At 37.4% G+C, this 20,362-nt stretch overlaps 1 protein-coding gene across 5 annotated transcripts in view; it reads right to left on the bottom strand.

Annotated features, from left to right (window-relative positions):
• TTC28 (tetratricopeptide repeat domain 28) overlaps positions 1–20,362 on the bottom strand; it is a 639,440-nt gene that overhangs the window by 275,251 nt on the left and 343,827 nt on the right. For all 5 annotated transcript variants that reach the window (XM_073886735.1, XM_073886734.1, XM_073886736.1 and 2 more), the window contains 2 exons: positions 17,094–17,366; positions 16,009–16,139 (listed from right to left, as the gene is read on the bottom strand). In XM_073886735.1, coding sequence (XP_073742836.1) covers positions 16,009–16,139; positions 17,094–17,366 — 404 coding nt within the window. The remainder of the gene's footprint in view (positions 1–16,008; positions 16,140–17,093; positions 17,367–20,362) is intronic.

The raw sequence follows: 20,362 nt of genomic DNA on the forward strand, positions 1-20,362 counted from the left end.
ATATTATGCAGCCATCAAAAGGAATGAGATCTTGCCATTTGCAACGACGTGGATGGAACTGGAGGGTGTTATGCTGAGTGAAATAAGTCAATCAGAGAAAGACATGTGTCATATGACCTCACTGATATGAGGAATTCTTAATCTCAGGAAACAAACTGAGTGTTGCTGGAGTGGTGGGGGGTGGGAGGGATGGGGTGGCTGGGTGATAGACATTGGGTAGGGTATGTGCTATGGTGAGCGCTGTGAATTGTGCAAGACTGTTGAATCACAGATCTGTACTTCTGAAACAAATAATGCAACATATGTTAAGAAAAAAGAAAAAGAAGAAGATAGCAGGAAGGGAAGAATGAAGGGGAGTAAGTCAGAGGGGGAGACGAACCATGAGAGACGATGGACTCTGAAAAACAAACTGAGGATTCTAGAGGGGAGGAGGGTAGGGGAATGGGTTAGCCCGGTGATGGGTATTAAAGAGGGCACATTCTGCATGGAGCACTGGGTGTTATGCACAAACAATGAATCATGGAACACTACATCAAAAACTAATGATGTAATATATGGTGATTAACATAACAATAAAAATGTTTTTAAAAAATTAAAAAAAATGGAGAGAGTATAGGTTAATCCAGCAGCTGTTCTGTTGAGCAGCATGCCACTTATCATACCAGAATGACAGGGTCTTCCCATTACAGACTGTCATTAGTGACTTCAGGAACAATAGCCCTCAAACTCCTCTTAGTTCAGAAATAATGCTGCCACCACCAATATGTCAGATTCTATTTCTGAGTCCTTTAATTTGACCCTGTGTGCTCAAATTTCTTCGCTCTTGGTTCAGTTCATGGTCCCTAATGATGGTACCATATGCATTATCAAGCAAGAGGTTTTTGGTATAGAGCCCAGGGAACATGTCTCTCTGGGAAATTACTGAAGTATATCAGCCTATATAAAAATCCATTCCTTGCTCTAGGTTGTGTGAGAATAACATGAAAAAAAATGTATAAAAGTAAGAATTTTTTGGTAAATAGTAAACATTAATCACATACACATAATTCATTATCACTGATCATCATTTTAGATGACTAGGACACAGGTAACATTCTCTAGGTTGTATCATCACAGAGAAAATATTTGACTACTTTAGGATCTTATAAGTGCCACATTTAATCACAAAAGAAAAACTATTCTTAAATATAACAAATTGAAGCAACTCACTGTTGATCTTGGTAAGTCACTTCATTTCTATAGGCTCCCTATTCCTTAGGATAAAACGAAAGGGTTAGCTCTGGTGATTTCTAACAAACTGCCTAAAGTACTTCTTCCATGAGACCTGTATCTTACTTTCTACCACCTTTCAGTAAGGAAGAGATGAATCCATGCAGCCAATGCTATAAGAAAAGGCCACTGGCCATGCAATCAAGGTGAGCGCTCCCACCTTCACTAAAGCAGAGATCATACTGACACCTGCTCCCTCTTTCCACTCAAACCACCCAAACTACCCTACAAGGCTATTGTGCAATTCATAGATTTCTGAGATTGAGTTAAACCTGGTCGCACCATATATGAATATTTTGCTGCAATGCTGTTCCAGGATATGTTGGGTGTAGGGACAGGAAGGAGCAGAGAATTGTGGTGAGGTTTTGTTTTCTTAGCATGAGGGGCGGCAGAGACGGCAGCATCCAGTGAAACGTATTCCACATGGGTAAGCTCCCAGCAAAAGACTGATCACTAGAATTACTGGTTATCCCTCTTTCACCACCAAAGTCCTTTATTCTTTAAATTTTCTAATATCTTATGGTGAAAAATTACAAAGATACAGGAAAGTTTTAAGAATTATATGGTGAATATATATATATTCACCAGAATATAAAGATTCTGCAACTACTAACAATTTAAATGTGCTTCACCTAGAAATTTCATTCACATCCTTTCTCGGTCAATCCTGGCCCCTACTTTGGCTCCCAAAGGCAACTACTGATTTGTTTTCCCCACAGATTAGTTTTGCTTGTTCTAGAACTTGTTGCTAATGCAATCATAAAACACATTCTCTTCTGCTTTTTACTTCTTTTACACAATCTCATGTTTCTGAGATTTATTCACGTCGCTGCATGTGTTTTACAACAATATAGTGGGTTATATATCCATGCTTCCACTGAGAAACACTTGGGCTATTCTCAGATTTTGCTATTATGAATAAAACCACTATGAACATTCTTGTACAAGTCCTTTTGCAGACTTATGTCTTCAATTCTCTGGGGAGTGGACTTGGTGAACCAAAGGGTCAGTGTATGTTTAGATTTTAAAGAAACTGCAAGACCTTTTCCTAAAGTGGTTTTACCATTCATATTTCCAACATAGGAGAATCAAATATGCGACATCCATGTATGCCTTATATCCTACAATTTGATGTTGTAAAGGTTGCTTTCAACAGCCATATGCATATTTTTTAAATTATGAGGAAAAAAGTAAAAGCAGTATTTTATATTTACCAGCATATTTATTATTTATGGTGCTATTCCTCTTTTCCTGAAGATTTGAGTTTCTGTTTGATACCATTTCCCAACAGCCTGAAAATCCTCCCTCAACCATTCTTATAATGCAGGTCTGTTGATATTTCTCTTGGTTTTCACTTCTAATTATCTTTATTTTGCTTTCATTCTTGAAAATTATTTTTGCTCATTCTTGAATTCTGGGCTGACAGGGTTTTGTGTGTTTTCCTTTCATCATTTTGAAAATTTTGTTCTGTCTTCAGGACTCTATTATTTCTCATAAGAAATCAGCCATCATTAGTATAGTTGGTCCCTCTTTGTGTAATAGGTCATCTTTCCCTGGTTACTTTCAAGATTTTTTTTTTCTTTATAATTGGCTTATAGTCATTTCCCTATAAATTGCATGGATGTAGCTTCTTCCTTTGTATTTATTTTGTTTCAGGTTAGCTGAATTTTTAGAATCTGTAAATTTATTCTTACAAAATTTAGGGAAATTTTAGCCACTACTTCTACCAGTGTTTTCCCCCCATTATTCTCTTTAACTTTCTGCAACGTGTGTGTGTGTGTGTGTGTGTGTGTACATATACATATATATGTATATATGTATATATGTATATATACGTAAGACCCTTTGATATTGTCCAACAAGACACTGAGGTTCTGTTAATTCTTTTCAATCTATTTTCTCTCATTTTCAGATTAGATCATTTCAACTGACCTATCTTCAAGTTGATACCTCCTTCTCTGTCATCTCCAATATTCAGTTAAACCCATTCAGTGAGGGCGCCTGGGTGGCTCAATCAGCTAAGTATGCAACTCTTGATTTCAGCTTGGGTCATGATCTCAGGGTTGTGGGATCGAGCCCTGAGTCGCAGGTTCTGCGCTGGGCAGGGAGCCTGCTTAGGATTCTCTCTCTCTCCCCCTCTGCCTCTGCCCTACCTGCCCCCCCTTAAATAAAAAGAAAAACAACAACAACCCATTCAGTGAATGTTTTCATTTCAGATATTGTACTTTTCGGTGCTAAAATTTTCATTTTGCTTTCTTTACTTTCTTATAGTTCTATTCCTCTATTGAGATTTTTCTATCCATTCATTATGAGCATATCTTACTTTCTAGATTTGAACATAGTTACAATAACTGTTTAAAAATTCTTGTCTCTTCGATGGACTCTGAAAAACAAACTGAGGGTTCTAGAGGGGAGGGGGGTGGGGGGATGGGTTAGCCTGGTGATGGGTATTAGAGAGGGCACATTCTGCATGGAGCACTGGGTGTTATGCACAAACATTGAATCATGGAACACTACATGAAAAACTAATGATGTAATGTATGGTGATTAACATAACAATAGAAAATTTTTTTAAAAATTCCTGTCTCTTAATTCCAACCTTTGGGGCATCTTGGGGTTGGTCTCATTGAATGCCTTTTTTCTCTTCAGCATAAATCATTTTCCAGTTTCTTCATATGTCCAATAATTTTAGAATATATCCTGAACATTGTGAATGATACATTGTAGACATTCAGGACTTTGTTATATTTCCCTACAGAGTATCAACTTTTTTGTTTTTGCAGGCAGTTAACCCTAAGAAACTCAAACACAAAACTGCCCTAAAGTGAGCAGCAGCTGAAATCTCTTCAGTTCCGTCAGCCTTAGCCAAGTTGTTTGGAATCCGCCCTCATATGCTCACTGCAGAAATTAGCCAGAGATTTGATGAGAATTTATACACAGAATCTGGGGCTTCTCTATGTAGATATCTCCTTTCCAGGATTTCCTCCTTACTTTCAGGTTACTGTTGTGAGGCCAACTAGGTCCTCTGATCCCACAACCAATAAGGCTACAGGTTTCTATATATATTTCAGTACCATTGTGGGGTATGGTGCTGGCACTCTGGCAATAAAGACATTAAAAATAGGAAATTATTATTTACAGTAGCCAAATTATGGAAGCAGCCCAAGTGTCTATCTACAGATGAAGAGATAAAGATGTGCTATACATATACAATGGAATATTATTCATCCACAAAAAATAATGAAATTTTGCCATCTGCAACAACATGGATGGATCTAGAAAGTATAATGCTAAGTGAAATAAGCCAGAGAAAGACAAGTACCATTTGAGTTCACTCATATGTGGAATTTAGGAAACAAATGAACAAAGGAAATGGAGAGAGAGAGACAAACCAAAAACAGATTCTTAACTATAGAGAGCAAACTGATGGTTACCAGAGGGGAAGTAGGTGGAGGGATGCATTAAATAGGTGAAGGGGATTAAAAGTGCACTTATTTTGATGAGCACTGAGTAATATATGGAATTGTTGAATCCCTATATTGTATACTTGAAACTAATAAAACACTATATTTTAACTACACTGGAATTAAAATGTTTTAAAAAACAGGAAATTCATCTAGTGTTATTCCCTTCTTCCAGGTGTTAATTCTCCTTCAATTTCTGCTAGTTTTTGGTCACTTTCCAGTACCTCCATGTAATTGTTTGTTTTATATTTTTCCCAAAGTTCTCAGTTGTTATATGTGACTGAGCTACTCTGCCATTATCTGAAGCAGAATCTTCCTCCCTCTTTCCCTGTAATATCTACCAGAAAATACAGATGATTCTAGTATAAATAGCAGGTACTATGGAAAAATGAAGGTGGTCTGTGATTCACATTGATGCACTTTTTGCCTTCTGATTAATGTTTAGAGCTACATAAAACTTTAGTCGCACTATTCAATAAAACTTTAGATAACAGAAATTTTTTTCTATGATATCTGATATGGTAGCCACTAAACACATAGGCTACTGAGCACTTAAAATGTGGTTATTGTGACTGGGGAATTGACTTGTTTACCTTAATTCTAATTAATTTAATTTAATATAACTACTTGTGGCTACTACACTGGACAGTAAAACATCATCTGATCTGGTCTTCCTGTTTACAGATGGTGAGCCGGCAAGAACAGGGCTTCCAGAAAAGTCTGCCCATAATGTATGGCCACTAGTAGCAAAACCAGGATTCAAATTTAGATCTCCTCATTCCTAGTCTGAGGTTTCTTCTACTCTGTCGAAGAGACTATAAAACACTATGGCTGGAAGAGGTTACCCAAAAATATAACGGGTGAAGTGATGATGAAGTAGAATTTGAAAAAATCAGCTGGAGAATGGAACAGCTAAGGGCAGAATGATTTGCAAACACATCAGACATTACACATACATACACACATATTCACTGGGTGTGCAATTTCTTTTGAGGCAATAACTATTTTATCAGTATGAGAAAAAGAGCTTTTTTATAACTCATTACAGGCTCAAAAGCTCTGGCTCAGCTAATTTATAATACAAAGTACAAAGAGCACAATCAAGAAATTGACGTCCTATCTCCATTCTTCACAAGTGTCTACTTTCCAACTCTTGAGTGATTTGAAGAGTTACAGCTTAAGAATCTTATTTGTTTCTTAAAAGCCTGTAAGATACACACCACTGAAAACTTTGCCAAGCATTCCACTCATGAACTTAATATTCCCTAAGAGGATATGGTTCTCTGCTAAAATGGAATGCTTTTTACCTTTTAACCTACTCTCCTGTACTACTGTTGTATAATAATTATTTCACTACATTCTGTGTGTGTGTGTGTGTGTGTGTGTGTATGTTACCCCCCCCCAAAATCTTTGTGTGGACTTCATACTAATACACACACAGTGTAGAAAATGCTGCAAAAAGGTCCAAGAAAAATAGCACTGTTTTCAGAGAAAGTGCTGTGGTCGGGATGATGTCATCAAAAATTGTCTAATTAATTTCCTGTAGCTACATCCTAAAGGAAATCTAGAAGGATCAATTTTCTCAAAAAGTCAAGTAGTCCTTGGGTGGGGGGGAGGGGGAAGTAACTGTTCCTATGAACCCAGAGGTTCGTAAGTTAATAATGATTATAATTTACCTTTAATCTTCAAAATCACAATGAACGAAATTTCACTTTAAAAAATCTTTTCTAAAGGGGCGCCTGGGTGGCTCAGTCGTTGAGCGTCTGCCTTTGGCTCAGGTCATGATCCCAGGGTCCTGGGATCGAGCCCTGCATCGGGCTCCCTGCTCCATGGGAAGCCTGCTTCTCCCTCTCCCACTCCCCCTGCTTGTGGTCCATCTCTCGCTGTCTCTCTCTCTGTCAAATAAATAAATAAAATCTTTTAAAAAAATCTTTTCTATGTTAGATGTTATCAGAATTTAAAAAGTATTCTTTGGACTGTAAACTTTAGATTTTAGTTACTGACACAAAGTACCTGCAGAAAAGAAAAGTAAACTTAGCTGGTATTTACAACTGGGCTTCTCTAAGTCTTCCTCTCCAGCTCTGACAAAATGAAGACCACCATTCATAAGAACCAAGGAGATAACAGGACTCTTTCTCTACTATAAGCCTCAATGTTTTTCCTCCGGCTAATAAGCATTTATTGACACTGGACTGGAACACTGCAGATGGTCTGCCAGAATGCTTGAGTTCCTTGAGGGCAAGAACAATGGCATATCTATCTTTATACCCAAAGGCCTTATAGCATCTGGGACACAGTAAGCAGTAAACATGTGTTGAATGAGGGCATGAATGAGATTATCAATATAAATAAGCTATTTTCCTTTCCCTCCAGAAGCTGCCAATTATACAACGGGAAGAAGACCACTATTACAAACAAACGGTAAGTACCATAACTGAAGTATCACTAGGGGCTACGCTTTGCCAATCAATTTGAAAAAAAAAAAAAAAAAAAAAACTAAAAGATTAAAATCAAGGGCTTATGGGTTTAGAACAACCTTTTTGGTGTGCAATTTGGGAAAATCTTTTAATTTAAAATGTGTATAATAGCTGCGTACCCAGCAATTCCACTTGCTAGACACTGCTCTACTCCCAATATATACAAAGTGACTTGTACAAGGTCTTTTTTATGGCAACTACGCTTGTAAAAGGGGGAAAAAATCTCCCTGAACATTCCTTCAGCAGATGAATGGTACAACCATAATACTACCACTACACAGAAGTTCAAAAAAATGTGGTTGATCTACATGTGCTAACATGAAAAGAGGTTTAAGACTATTGAGTGAAAAAACCATTTGGAAAACAGTATCATATTCCCACACATGAAAAACAAAACCATAAGAGAAAATGGGCTAGAGCCATGCTGCCTAATACAAGGGCTTATGGGTTTAGAACAAGCCCTACAAATAATTTAAACTTTCTAGTAACCACATAAAAATATAAAACAAGAAAAGTGGAATCAGTAACATTTTATTTAATACAATGTATCAAAAATATTATATTTTATTATTATTTTTTTAAAGATTTCATTCATTCATTTGACAGAAAGAGACACAACGAGAGAGAGAACACAAGCAGGGGGAGTGGGAGAGGGAGAAGCAGACTTCCTGCCGACCAGGGAACCTGACACGGGACTCGATACCAGGACCCTGGGATCATGACCCGAGCCGAAGGCAGACGCTTAACCACTGAGCCACCCAGGCGCCCCATATTATATTTTAGTCAATATAAAAACTTAGTAAAGAGATATTTGGGGTTCTTTTTTTTTCTTTCTAAGTCCTCAAAGTTCAGTGTGTATTTTACATTTACAGTACATCTCAATTCAAACCATTCACATTTCAAATGCTCAATAGCCACACGCAGTAGTGGCTACCACAGTGGACAGTATTGTAGATCTAGAAGGGAAATACTTCAAACTGGTAACAGGGGTTACTTCTGGAAAGGATAATGTTTTAATCTTTTACATCAATAACTAACTCAATATTACTTACATAATGGTAAAAATATAAGAATAAAAAACAAAGTAGTATGGGCATATGAATGGCTGAGCAAATAAACCTGTTCCAAGGGTTGCTGAATATCTGAGTCAAGGAAGAGAAGCAGAAAAAAATGAAATTTTAAAATGTCGCTTACAACAGAGAACAAACTGGTAGTTACCAGAGGGAAGGTGGGGGAGGTGAAACTGGTGAAGGGGATTAAGAGCACACTTACCATGATGAGCACTGAGTAATGTATAGAATTGTTGATTCACTATATTGTACACTTGAAACTAATATAACACTGTATATTAATGACACTAGAATTTAAAAATAAATAAAATACTAGTGAATTAAAAGAAAAAAATAATAAAATACCATTTACAACAGCATGCATATATGCACACGCACACACCTAAAACCTAAGGATAAAACTATAGAAAGATATGCAATAGTTCTACATTGAAAACCATAAAACATTGCTGAAATAGATTTTACAAGCCCTAAATAAATGGACAAATATACCAAGTTCATGGACTATAAGATTCAAATATATTTATGGATTCGATGCTATCCCAACCAAAATTCCAGCAGGATGTTTGAGTGAAGGATGGGGAAACCATGAGCTAATTCTAAAATATATACATTTACTTACATGTATATAATTGTAAAGAACCTGGAATACCCAAAGCAATCTCGAAGAAAAACAAAGCTACTAGAATTACATGATCAGAATTCCAGACTTATTAAAAAGATGCAGTAATTAGGCAATATGCTATTGGCATCAAGACCGACAAAGAGATCAACAGCACAGAAAAGAGAGTCCTTTATATACCTCATACCTGACTTAGGACAAAAGCAGCACACAGTGCAGTCTTGTGGAACATTCAGTACTGGGTCAACTGGATATTCATATGAGGGGAAAAGCTGAACTTTGATCCCTACCCCAAACCAAACACAAATGTAAATTCCAAGTGGCAGGAGACCTAAATGCAAAAGGTAAAACAATAAAGGCTCATAGAAGAATATTTTCATGACATTGGGATACACAAACATTTTTTTAAACAGAACACAAAAAGCACTAACCATTAAAAAAGGGGGAGGAATTGGTAAATTGGGCTCCACCAAGATTTATATGATAATGGGTAAAAAAGACAAAAATTGAAAAAGAGAGCTTTCATGATGCAGAGACGATTTAATGGAACCTGAATACAGAAAACCTTGCAGAGGGGTCAAAGATGGGGTCTTCTATGCAGAGGGCCTAGAACGAGTAAGGATACAGAGGGTAAAATATAAAGCATGTTTAACAAAGTCTGGCAAGTAGGCTTGTATGAACAGATGATAAGGTGTATGCCATACAGAGTAGTTAAAGTAATGGGACAAGATTATGAAGGGGTTTGGACTTTATTCTGAAGGCAAGAGAAAGCTATCAAAGGCTCTTAAGCAGGAAACTTGCATGATCAGAACTAAGTTTTCAAGGGAGAATTCAAAGATCTCTGTAGGTGATGGATCAAATCGAGAAGAAACGAGAATCAGGGCAGAGTTAAAACAGATTTCACAAATTACAGTATTTACATTCTCCAGTGTGACAAGAGGTACACAAAGTTACCTAACAAATAAAACAGCATTTTTTCCAAGCATGGTCAGTTTACCTGACTATCTGGGGGAAAACAATTTTACATTGAATTAAGCTCTGATATTACATAGGCATATGCAACTGCATATGAATCATGTAAATAATGGCGACAAGAGTAATGCCAATAATAACAGTAGCACCATGTTTGAATTCTTATTGTGTCTCAGGCACTGTGCTAAGGATATACTTTATATGAACTCATTTAATCTTTACAACAATAAGTAGTTACTATTACAATCACTTACAGAATTATCTACTCAGATATTTGTGTTTCCATGTTCTTTTTACTTTTTATTTATCTGCTATTAAGGTTTCACAATCCCTTACATTGCTGATGATATAACTTGGTGCAACTACTTTGGAAAGCTGGTAAAAATCTAATAAATCTAACCATATACAGGATGGTTAACAGATGCTTAACAGATACAAGTGCTGATATTTCCCAAAAGATATGTACAATAATGTTTATTAGCAGCTTTTTCATAACAGCCAAAAATTGGAAACAACTCCCATGCATCACACTTAGAAGAGTTTATATAATTTTCAGGATCACATGGTAATAAGTGGCAGAGCCAAAGTTCAAGTTTGTCTCGTATCTAAGTTCACACTCTCATCCACACTGCACTATACTCGAAAGAAATTACCTACTTATGGCAGCAACTTCAGGCTGCCTCATAGGTCCAAGTAGTAGACACTCTCTCCTCTTTACTTGGAGGAGAGTACATGTTAGAAAGTGTGGGAAGTTCTACAAGGGTCCAGGCAAAGGATGGCACAGCAGAAGGCAGGAGCCAGAAAAGAGATTGCCAGAAAAAAGAGAACCCAGGATTTAGGCAGCTTGGAAACAGGACAAACAGCAAATGCAGACGCAGGCACAGACTGAGGGCTAAGTTAGGCATACGGAATTGGAAGGTGGGTGTCCGGGAGGCAACTGGATAAAGAAATATGACGCTCAGGAGAGAAATCAGACTGATGAAAAAAACTTCAGAGTCATCAGCATATTTGCATATCAGATTCCCTGAATAGAGAACAACATCACTGATACAACATAATTTATGCACTCTTCTGACAATTAATATTGGCTCATAGGAAGGTCTCTGTGGGCACCTGAAATTAATTTTCAAACCATTAAAGCAGATAGGTTAGTTAGAATGAAAAATTCCTGTGGAGAAGGTATCACCTCCCCTATTAAGTATCTGAGAGTAATTGTATAGAAGAAAAACCTATTGTTTTTTAAGGTAAGTGGACAAAGTGGTTCCAGGCTGCTATGTCACTATTTGGGAAAATATTAAAATGTACTAGAGCCAAAAATGTAAAATGCAGAAAGATGTAGCTTGTTATTCTTACAGTCACAGCATTCACAGTGGTTAGTTTTTGTTTCAAAAGGCAGTTTCCTATTATTTTATTTCAATATCAAAAAAATGCAAAACGGAAACCAAGATACAATTTGAGGTCACAGATACAGTGTTAAGAATAAGATAATCATAAAAAGTACATTCTCTGAACTTTTTGTACTCAAGAGGAAGAGTGATACTTTTGGGGAGAGTTTTCAAAGTTCTAACCAGTGTAATAATTAAGAGGAAAAAAAGTAGAGGTATAACATAAGGAAACAAATGCACAAAACTATCATTATTTGCAAAAAAATTCCCATTACAAGAAAATTCGTAAGAATCAACAAAAAATGAGCGATGAGAGAATTTTCAGATGGTCAAAACATGCAAAACATATAAAACAAACACCCTTCCTATATGCCATCAATACTCTCCCTAAAAGCGTAGATCACAAAAGGGCATAAAAAGTGAAATGCAAGAACAGATCAGGCTCCTGAATAGGAGACCGACTATTGAAAAGACATCAATTTATCCATAATTATATGCAAATTCCAACAAAAATACCAATGCAAGAGTTTCCAAAATTTGACAAAATGATTTTAAAGTTCATTTGGGGGTAGTGAGGGGAGACAAGGATATCCTAGACATTTTTTTAAAAGAATGTTATGAAACTTACAGCAGATGTAAAATGCATAATGAAGCAACGACAATTAAAACTTTGCATTAGAGCACGAACTGTCCCAACAGCTCACTGGCTGATATAGCAAGGCCCAGGATCAAATCAATACAAAATAACCAACATCAAAAACAAAACAAACAAACAAAAAAACACATTAAAAAAAATAACCAACATCACAACAGAAAAAAATAGGATGAGAATTAAAGCTCTTTATAAAAGACATTTTTAAAAAATAGTCAGCCCTAGGGTGCCTGGGTAGCTCAGTTGGTTAAGCATCCAACTCTTGACTTCAGCTCAGGTCACCATCTCAGGATCATGAGATCAAGCCCTGAATGGGGCTCTGTGCTCAGTGTGGAGTCGGCTTGAGATTCTCTCTCTCCCTCTTCCTCTGCCCCTCCCCTGCCTCTCTCTCTCTCTCATAAATCTTAAAAAAAAAAAAAAAAGCCTCGACAACAAAGAAATGCAAAGTAAAACAGTAAGATATCATTTTTTTTTTTTACTTATCAATTTGACTTTTTAGTTTATTTTAGTAATTATTTAGAATTGCCTAGTATTGGCCAGTGCAGGGAAATGGAATATCTGATACATTGCTGGTAGGACTAAAAACAGATACAGCCTTTCTGAGAGCTATTTAGCAGTAAGTATCAGAAGCCTTAATATGTTTTTTCCAAGCAAGCCCACTTTAAATAATTTAGCCAAAGGAAATGATGGGAGATATGTTCAAAGATATATTTACAAAGATGTTTTTCCAGATTTTATAATACCAAAAATTTTGAAGCAAACTAAATGTATTACAGTAGGGGTATAGATGAAATAATTTGTGATCAAACCATAAGACTTTCAGTAGAACATTTAATAAAATATAGAAATGTATAAAACTTAAGTGAAAATATATTAATGAAAAAACAAGTTATAAAAGTATCACAATAGGATTTCAATTTTTGTTTGGATAGGTCTAAACAATCATGTACATATATGACCAAAAGATTATACCCAAAATATTAAAAGGATGGTAGACTTATGGTTGGTTATTCTCATGAATTTTTTATATAACTGGATAAAACTAATAAATATTACCTTTTAAAAAAAACTAAGTCTGTGACCATAATGAATAGGATGGTAGAAAAGAGTATCTGATCTTTGCTAATACTATGAACTACCTCATCCCTCATGAATGCTAACCAAATTTAGAAGCCTACATCTCACCCAGGGGCCAACTTGAGTTCCACCTATTTCACAAAGCTCCCACAAGTCTATACCATTCTTTTCTGGAATTTGAGAATCTTGGCAGTGGTTAAAGAGAACATTTATTATTTATTGCTCAAGCATTGTTTTGATATTTTTGTTATACTAAAGTTCCGTCTCAAAGAGGACATAAGTCTCTCAAGGGGAGTGACCCCAACCACTGCCTAGACCCAGAACGCTCAGCACAGTGCTATGCACATGTTAGGTGCTTTACAAGCAGACGTCACACTTACTTGAATTATATCACAGAAGACTGGCCAACTAAAACTTTGAAACTGAATGAAATACATATTATTGCAATAGTTCTCCTTGGGCATTTTGTATGTTCCTTTAAGTTCTGGACCAATATTAACTCTAGTCTTAACAACTACTGGCTGGTTTCAGGGATGTGGGAATAAAGATTTCCAGCTAAATGCAGATAGACAAGCAGCAGCACTCAAATACAACCTTAAAAATTAAGAGAAAAGGTAAGAAAATAACATTAAATTCTCAAGAAAATGAATAGTACCAGGCCACCTGGGTGGCTCAGCTGGTTAAGTGACTGCCTTCGGCTCAGGTCATGATTCTGGAGTCCCAGGATGGAGTCCTGCATTGGGCTCCCTGCTCAGCAGGGAGTCTGCTTCTCCCTCTGACCCTCCCCCCTCTCACGCTCTCTCTTTCTATCTCATTCTCTCTCTCAAATAAATAAAATTTTTTAAAAAAGAAAAGAAAAAGAAAATGAATAGTACCCCATGATTCCAGAGGCAAATACAACAGAAGAGACACAGTGAGAGAAAGGAGAAATTCTACAGGTCAGTCTAGAAATCAGATAAATATGTCAACACAGAGCAGGAGCACGGGCTAGACAGAACACCCCGAGAGAAGGCTTCTGTGGTGGCCAACCTATGGCTAACCGGCTACCAGGATGGGTAACAGTGAAAGTGGAACAGGCAGAAGAGGATTGTAAAAATTACTCAAATTTTGATAATGAGAAACTTTGAAGAGAAAATTAATGGAAAAAAATTAATGGGATTTTTCAACTTGGAAAAGGAGAGGCCACAGGCCATTAATTATGGTAGCTGAACATTCTCTAGTCCCAGAGGGGTAAAATCAGTCTTACTTATACATAAGGAGGGTTTCCCAATAGGCAGGCTTGTGAACTACTGTAGTGGTGGTTAAGCAGAGGCCAACAGAGGGGGAGACAGGGCATCTGTGGCAGGTGGGAATTCCAAGAGGGGAAGATTTGGGGAGGGAACTGGTTCCAATACTATCTCAAGGTCCCTTCCATCCTTATAATCAATGATTTCTTAATAACTTATTGTAGAGCAAAGGTATATAAAACCTAGAAACCACAAGCTAAAGAAAATTACACTATTAAGAATAGGGAAGGCAGAAAATTTTCACTTCTCCTTTTTAATACCTATGATAATCCTATGTCCTAATTACAAATCTTTCTACCCCATCCAGTAATGGGGCTAATATATATGTACCCCAAAGTTCAGGAAAATAGAGTATAAATGCAGCTCTTGATATATTTAGAGCCAACCGAGCCTTCACTAAATGGCCCTATCTAGACAAGTAGGCTGTTTTAGGTCTTAAACCTGGCTCTCACTTAATGCCACCAGTATATCTGTGTCTAGGAGTTTGATCCCTCTCTTCATTCTCTTAACATCAGGAAGTCAGATCATCTGGCTTATAAGAATTGTTTGTAAACTAAGAGTAAATAGGCAAAGAGAAAAGTATTTAGGTAACTCTCTTGAGAATAAAATCACCTAAAGTTGATCTCCCTTGAATGATATATTTGGCAGCTTTCAAAGGCTTTTTTCTGACACCAATGGATGAGAGTGACTTTATGGAAGTCTCTCCCCTTCCCAAGGGGAGATTCCAGCACACCATTAAAACAAAGGCTTTTTTCTTCCCCAATTCCTTCCTAGTGACTGACCATGTTCTAGAGACTTAAAGATGCTAGGTCATTTAAATAATAAAATTAATCTCTATAATGTCCCAAAGTGAAATTCTAAGATGTAACTAAATATATTTCCCAATACATAGATTGATTCATAAATTTGCTGTTGCTTCTATTACCCTTCTCTTTCTTGTTAATAATATTATATTAGAAGCTACCATTTATGGAGTTCCAAGTACCATTCTAGGCACATATATATTATTTAAAATCCTATCACAATTATGTATGGAATAAATACAATCACTATTTTCTAAGTAAGAAAACAGAGGCAAAGAGGAGCTAAGTAATAATTTCCCTAAGATCCCAGAGCCAGAAAGTTCTATCCCCAGGGATTCCAATCTAGGTCTGTTTCATTCCAAACCCCACCCTCTCTCCACTTTGCAAGCACTCTCTCATCATGCTGCATCTACTGGATATCAACTCTCTTAGAATTAACATTCCATTTCTCTAATAAAGATAGGATGATATTCTTTATCATTATAAATCATGTCTCTCAATCAGACTTAATATGCTTCTACCACCTGAGTTAAAAATCCACCAAAGAAATACCATGAAGAGCTTGGAGTAATAATACCCCAACTCAAAGCAAATGTGTGCTTCTTTAATTTAATGGATATATCATGAAGATATAGTTTTTTTGTAAATTTTACACGGGTCTCCTCCTTTTATATTTGAATAGAATAAGAGCCATGCAGCTGAGCAATGCAAGCTGTTAGATCCTGAGGTCAGGGACCAAGTCTTTCAATTCTATAGCCCCAAGGTCTATACGTGGTAGACATTCAACACCTGATTGTTGATTAAAGATAGAGGCAATGACTATCAACTTCTAAAAGAAACATTTTAGGGTACCGAAAACATGTTGAACAGCAAAAAAGACTCCATGTTTCAAAAAAAAAAAAAGTTTTTGGTCTGCACGTAAACTTCCTACCTCTCGATCCTTGAGTTTCATGGCGAGCACCAACTGATGCCTGTGGTTAGTGAGAGCCTCCCGATAATTTCCTTTGGAGAAGAATGCAGAGCCCAGATTCCCATGAGCTCGGCATTCTCCTGTCTGGTCACCTGAGTTGGATTTTAAAAAAAGATAAAATTTCTCTTAAGTTATAGTGTTAATTATAATTTATAATGCCCATCTTAATTTAAGAACCACAGATTTGCTAGCTAAGATTTCATTTGCCTTCTTTTAGAAAAGTATTTTCTTCTTCTACAAGACTGTCTAGTAAGTTATGGTCCTAGAACTTAAAGCTCTGGACAATAACTGTTGTTATAACATACTACATTCAGGGACACAGGTATCCTGGAAATGAGAGGTTAAAGACCTTGACACAAACCAGCTGCTATGAGTCACCTCAATGCTCTGCTAATGACCTCTGGTTCTGAACAACCATCAGCTTGTTGATTCAGTCACTTAACTAAACCCACTATGATATGTTGCTTCTTTAAAAGTGTGCTGATGATAGATTTATTGTATCTCTTCTCTTACTGCAATGCTGCAAGTCACTGAATAATCACTGTAACAACGATCATAATCATAAGCCACACTTATGTTACAAATGAGGAAAGGGTAGCACTGAGAGTTGAGGCAACTTGCAGGTCATAGGGCTAGTAGGGGCAGAACCAGGGTTCTAAACTCAGCCATCTGGCTCCGCAGGCCACACTCTTAACCACTGCACTGTATTGTTACCTCTGACAAAAATGCCGATGCATTCTAAGGTAGGCAAAAATTAAAATTAAGATGAAAGATTCACCCATCAATACTATCATTTGGGATATTACATCTGTGAGCCCAAATCTCTGAAGAGGGCAATGAATATGTTAACCCACATATCTTGGCCCTTTGAGAGCCTCGGTATCTTCCTATAAGAAAAGCGCTGAAGACCGTAGTACCCTAAAACACAGAATGTTTTAGTGAGACACACTCACTTTTCGTTGCATATGTTATTCCTATCCATGTCAGGCTAATCAGCTTTCTTTATATCCTTTCTATATTGAAATAAAAGAAAGAAGCAACCCTACCTAAGGTCTTGGCTACATCCAAGTCCTGCTGCATGTATCCGGTACTCTTCTCTGTGTTTCCAAGAGACCAGTAAGCACTGCTCAGGGCAGAGAAAACAGAACCTCTCAGTTTGAGGCTGCAGGTGCCAATCTTGAGAGCGGCTTCTAAGACAACCACAGAGGCCCCATGATGGCCAGCCGTCAGGAGTTCCTGCCCAACCACAGACACGACCACAAAGGGGCTCTTGTCCAGTTTCATTTTCTGAAGCTGCTGATAAGTGGGCTCGAGGGAGTCTGGGGGAAAAAAAAGAAGGAAACAAGAGAATGTAGGATGATATACAAAACAATCTTTTGTAATATGCTCTAGAAACAAATGTGTATCATACCTCTTTATGGGCCATTTCAAGTACAAACTCTTCAACCTTTAATCTAGCACCACCCCAGGGTCCACTTATCCATAAAACTCCATAACCCCAGCCTCAGTCTGGTAGGTAATCTCCTTCTCCCTAATGCACATGTGTAAGCTACACACACCTTCTCTTCTGGTCTTTCTTTGAATATGACACGCCGCTTTCCCTGAACAGTTCTCGCTCCTCCATCCCGCTGTCTTCTCAAAATCTTATAAACACAACCCTCAGGTTCGGACTCCACCATATGGTATCCTCAGGCCCTCCAGCCCACATGACTCTTCATATCTAAACTTCGGCTGCATTTTTTGGAGTAGGTACGTCGTTTGACCCTTAACTATTTTAGAATTGTCCCATGTGTGTTAATTTTTAAGACATTTCCCCAGCTTAATGGGAAGACTGCTGTAGAGTGTTAATGCTTTATAATAATGCCATAGCAATTGTCACAATATGGGCTCTAAATTGAAAACTTGCCATTGCCACATAGGTGATAGTCCCTAACACATCTGGCGTTCAATAAATGTTCGTGCAATCAGAATCTGAATGGCTGATTAATAAAACTCCATCTACCTTTTCCCTGGAAGATGCAATAAAAAAAGCTCTCCCCACAAAAGCCCCATCATTCTCACTGCAACCCAGCGTCCAGTGCTGCTTCTAAGACCAGGATGACCACATAAAAAAGTATTCTCAGTTTTTGCTGGGGTGACAAATGAAACCATAAGAAAAAAATCATCTGAACTTACTAAGGTAAGACAGAAGACAAAATGAATGTTGATCTCATTTTATTTTCATGTGGTGTCTGGAAAGGACACAGACTGGGGGGTCAGAAAGCCACAAAGAGATTCTTTCCACCTGAAGTTAGGTTTGAACGTGGATGACCTCTAAGCGCCTCCTCCCCCTTCTCCCATTTTGTTAAAGACAATTGCAGAGCCAATGACTATAACCCTACAATGATGTGGCACTTACAATGCATTTGTTAGCTTTCCTGAAAAACTGTTTCACATTAGTTGTTCCACTGTGCATCTGTAAAAAAACTATTAAAAGGCTGGTCTCTTTAAATCTTGAATATCTCAGCCAATGGTACTGCATTAAAATGTAATTTTTACAATTTATGACTTTGAATTTCAACTCTACACTGAGGAGCTCTCGTCTGAATCAACATTACCACAGAAACCTCGAAACCTACTGATGCCTAAAGCATTTTTCCCCTGCAATCAGATCACTAAACAGAGAACAAAGAACATTTTTACACCTGTCAAGATGCAAGTGTGCGTAGTACCAGTAAACACTAGCTAACCAATAGGGTTAATACAGGCACAAGAACCCAGGAATTACTAGAATAGAAAAGAACAGTACCATACTGAAATCAATGTGAGCAGAATTTGGTGGTACCCACTGATGGGTTTGGCAGCCCATGATGATCCCATTAGCATCCCACCAGACAATTAGCAGAAGCAAAAATAACAGAATTTTAGAGCTGAAAAGACCTTTAAAATACCCATTTTAGCAATGATGCATCTAAGTATTGAAATGATTCACCCAAGATCAGACAGCTTGGGACAGAGCCAAGACAAGAACCCACTGCAGGGCTCTAAGGCCAGGCTCTCTTGCTGCCATACCAGGCAAAATTCTTAGTTGTTGACAAAAGAAACCAATCTTGGCTGGTTATAAGTAGAAAAGAAATGCACTGAGGAGCTACTGCCAACAGCGAAAAAGCAGGCCTCCAGACCCACAGTCAAAATCATGCTACAAAAGCTCCGTAAGTGAAAGCAACATGACTGTTATAACTAAACACAGGACACGACAGCTTCCAACGCTGCCTCTGCCATCACTGAACGCCACCTTTAGAAAACAGATGCCACGACTGCCAACCAACACCACCAGAACAAATTCTGTGCTGTCTTTTCTTCTTTGAACCTTTAGCTCCTGACTCAAAGGTGGGTCCTAGCTGCAAAGGAGGACGGGAACATTAGGATCTGATGATTTCAGCTTTTACAGTGGAAGGGCAGGAGGCAGAAGTAGAACATAGGGAATTCCCAAAACACAGGAAAAGCATTCAGATGTGGAGAGCCCAAAATGACTAATAGCCAACAAAGATACCATGCTTTAGCTGGTGATTTTTTTTTTAACCATAGCAACCATGGCCAAGTTCAAAAAAGGAGCCTTCTAATTGAGCCTCTAAAACTACATAATGTTAGAAAGAAGAGAGAACATTGCCACAATTCGAGGACTGAGAGAAATACCTGGAAATACCCTACCAAAAAAAAAAAGAAATCTTCAATTGTACAAATTTTCACTAAATAAAAAGAAGTTGAGGGAACAAGAGGTAAAAGAACAAATTTCCATTTGCAGTATATTGGAAAGAGACTATAAATACATTAACAGATAAATTAAATGCAAGCTCATATACATACATGTTTTAAGAGTCTGGAAAAGGGAGTGACTATTAAGCGTAATCAGAAACTTCATGGAAACATAACCTGATTTCTTGAGGAAAGAGTAGGTAGGACTTAGACAAGTCTTTGCTTTTACTTTTTCTGAGAGTAGAGGGTATTTTAGGCAGAAGTTTTGTCCTAAACAAAGGTGCCAGGACGGCACATGGAATGATAGAGAATGAAGATAGGCACATGGAATGATAGAGAATAGGCCAGCTTGAAGGGACCAGAGAATATTATAAGGAAGAAAGCAGATGTGGAATTATGGAGAAAATACTCAGCGAAGGATAAATAGACCTGGATTTCAAAGCCACACAGCTTCTATCTCCGTACTTTGTCAAATGTATAGATTGTGATTCTGGTGATGGTTACATAAATCTATACACGTTCTAGATATGCCTATGTCTGCATTGACGTGTGTATGTGCGTGCATAAACATATGCACATT

This window comes from Callorhinus ursinus, unplaced genomic scaffold, assembly GCF_003265705.2.
Source record: "Callorhinus ursinus isolate GAN/ISIS: 27379988/994484 unplaced genomic scaffold, GSC_fseal_2.0 scaffold72, whole genome shotgun sequence".
In the NCBI taxonomy this organism is placed as follows: Eukaryota; Metazoa; Chordata; class Mammalia; order Carnivora; family Otariidae; genus Callorhinus; species Callorhinus ursinus.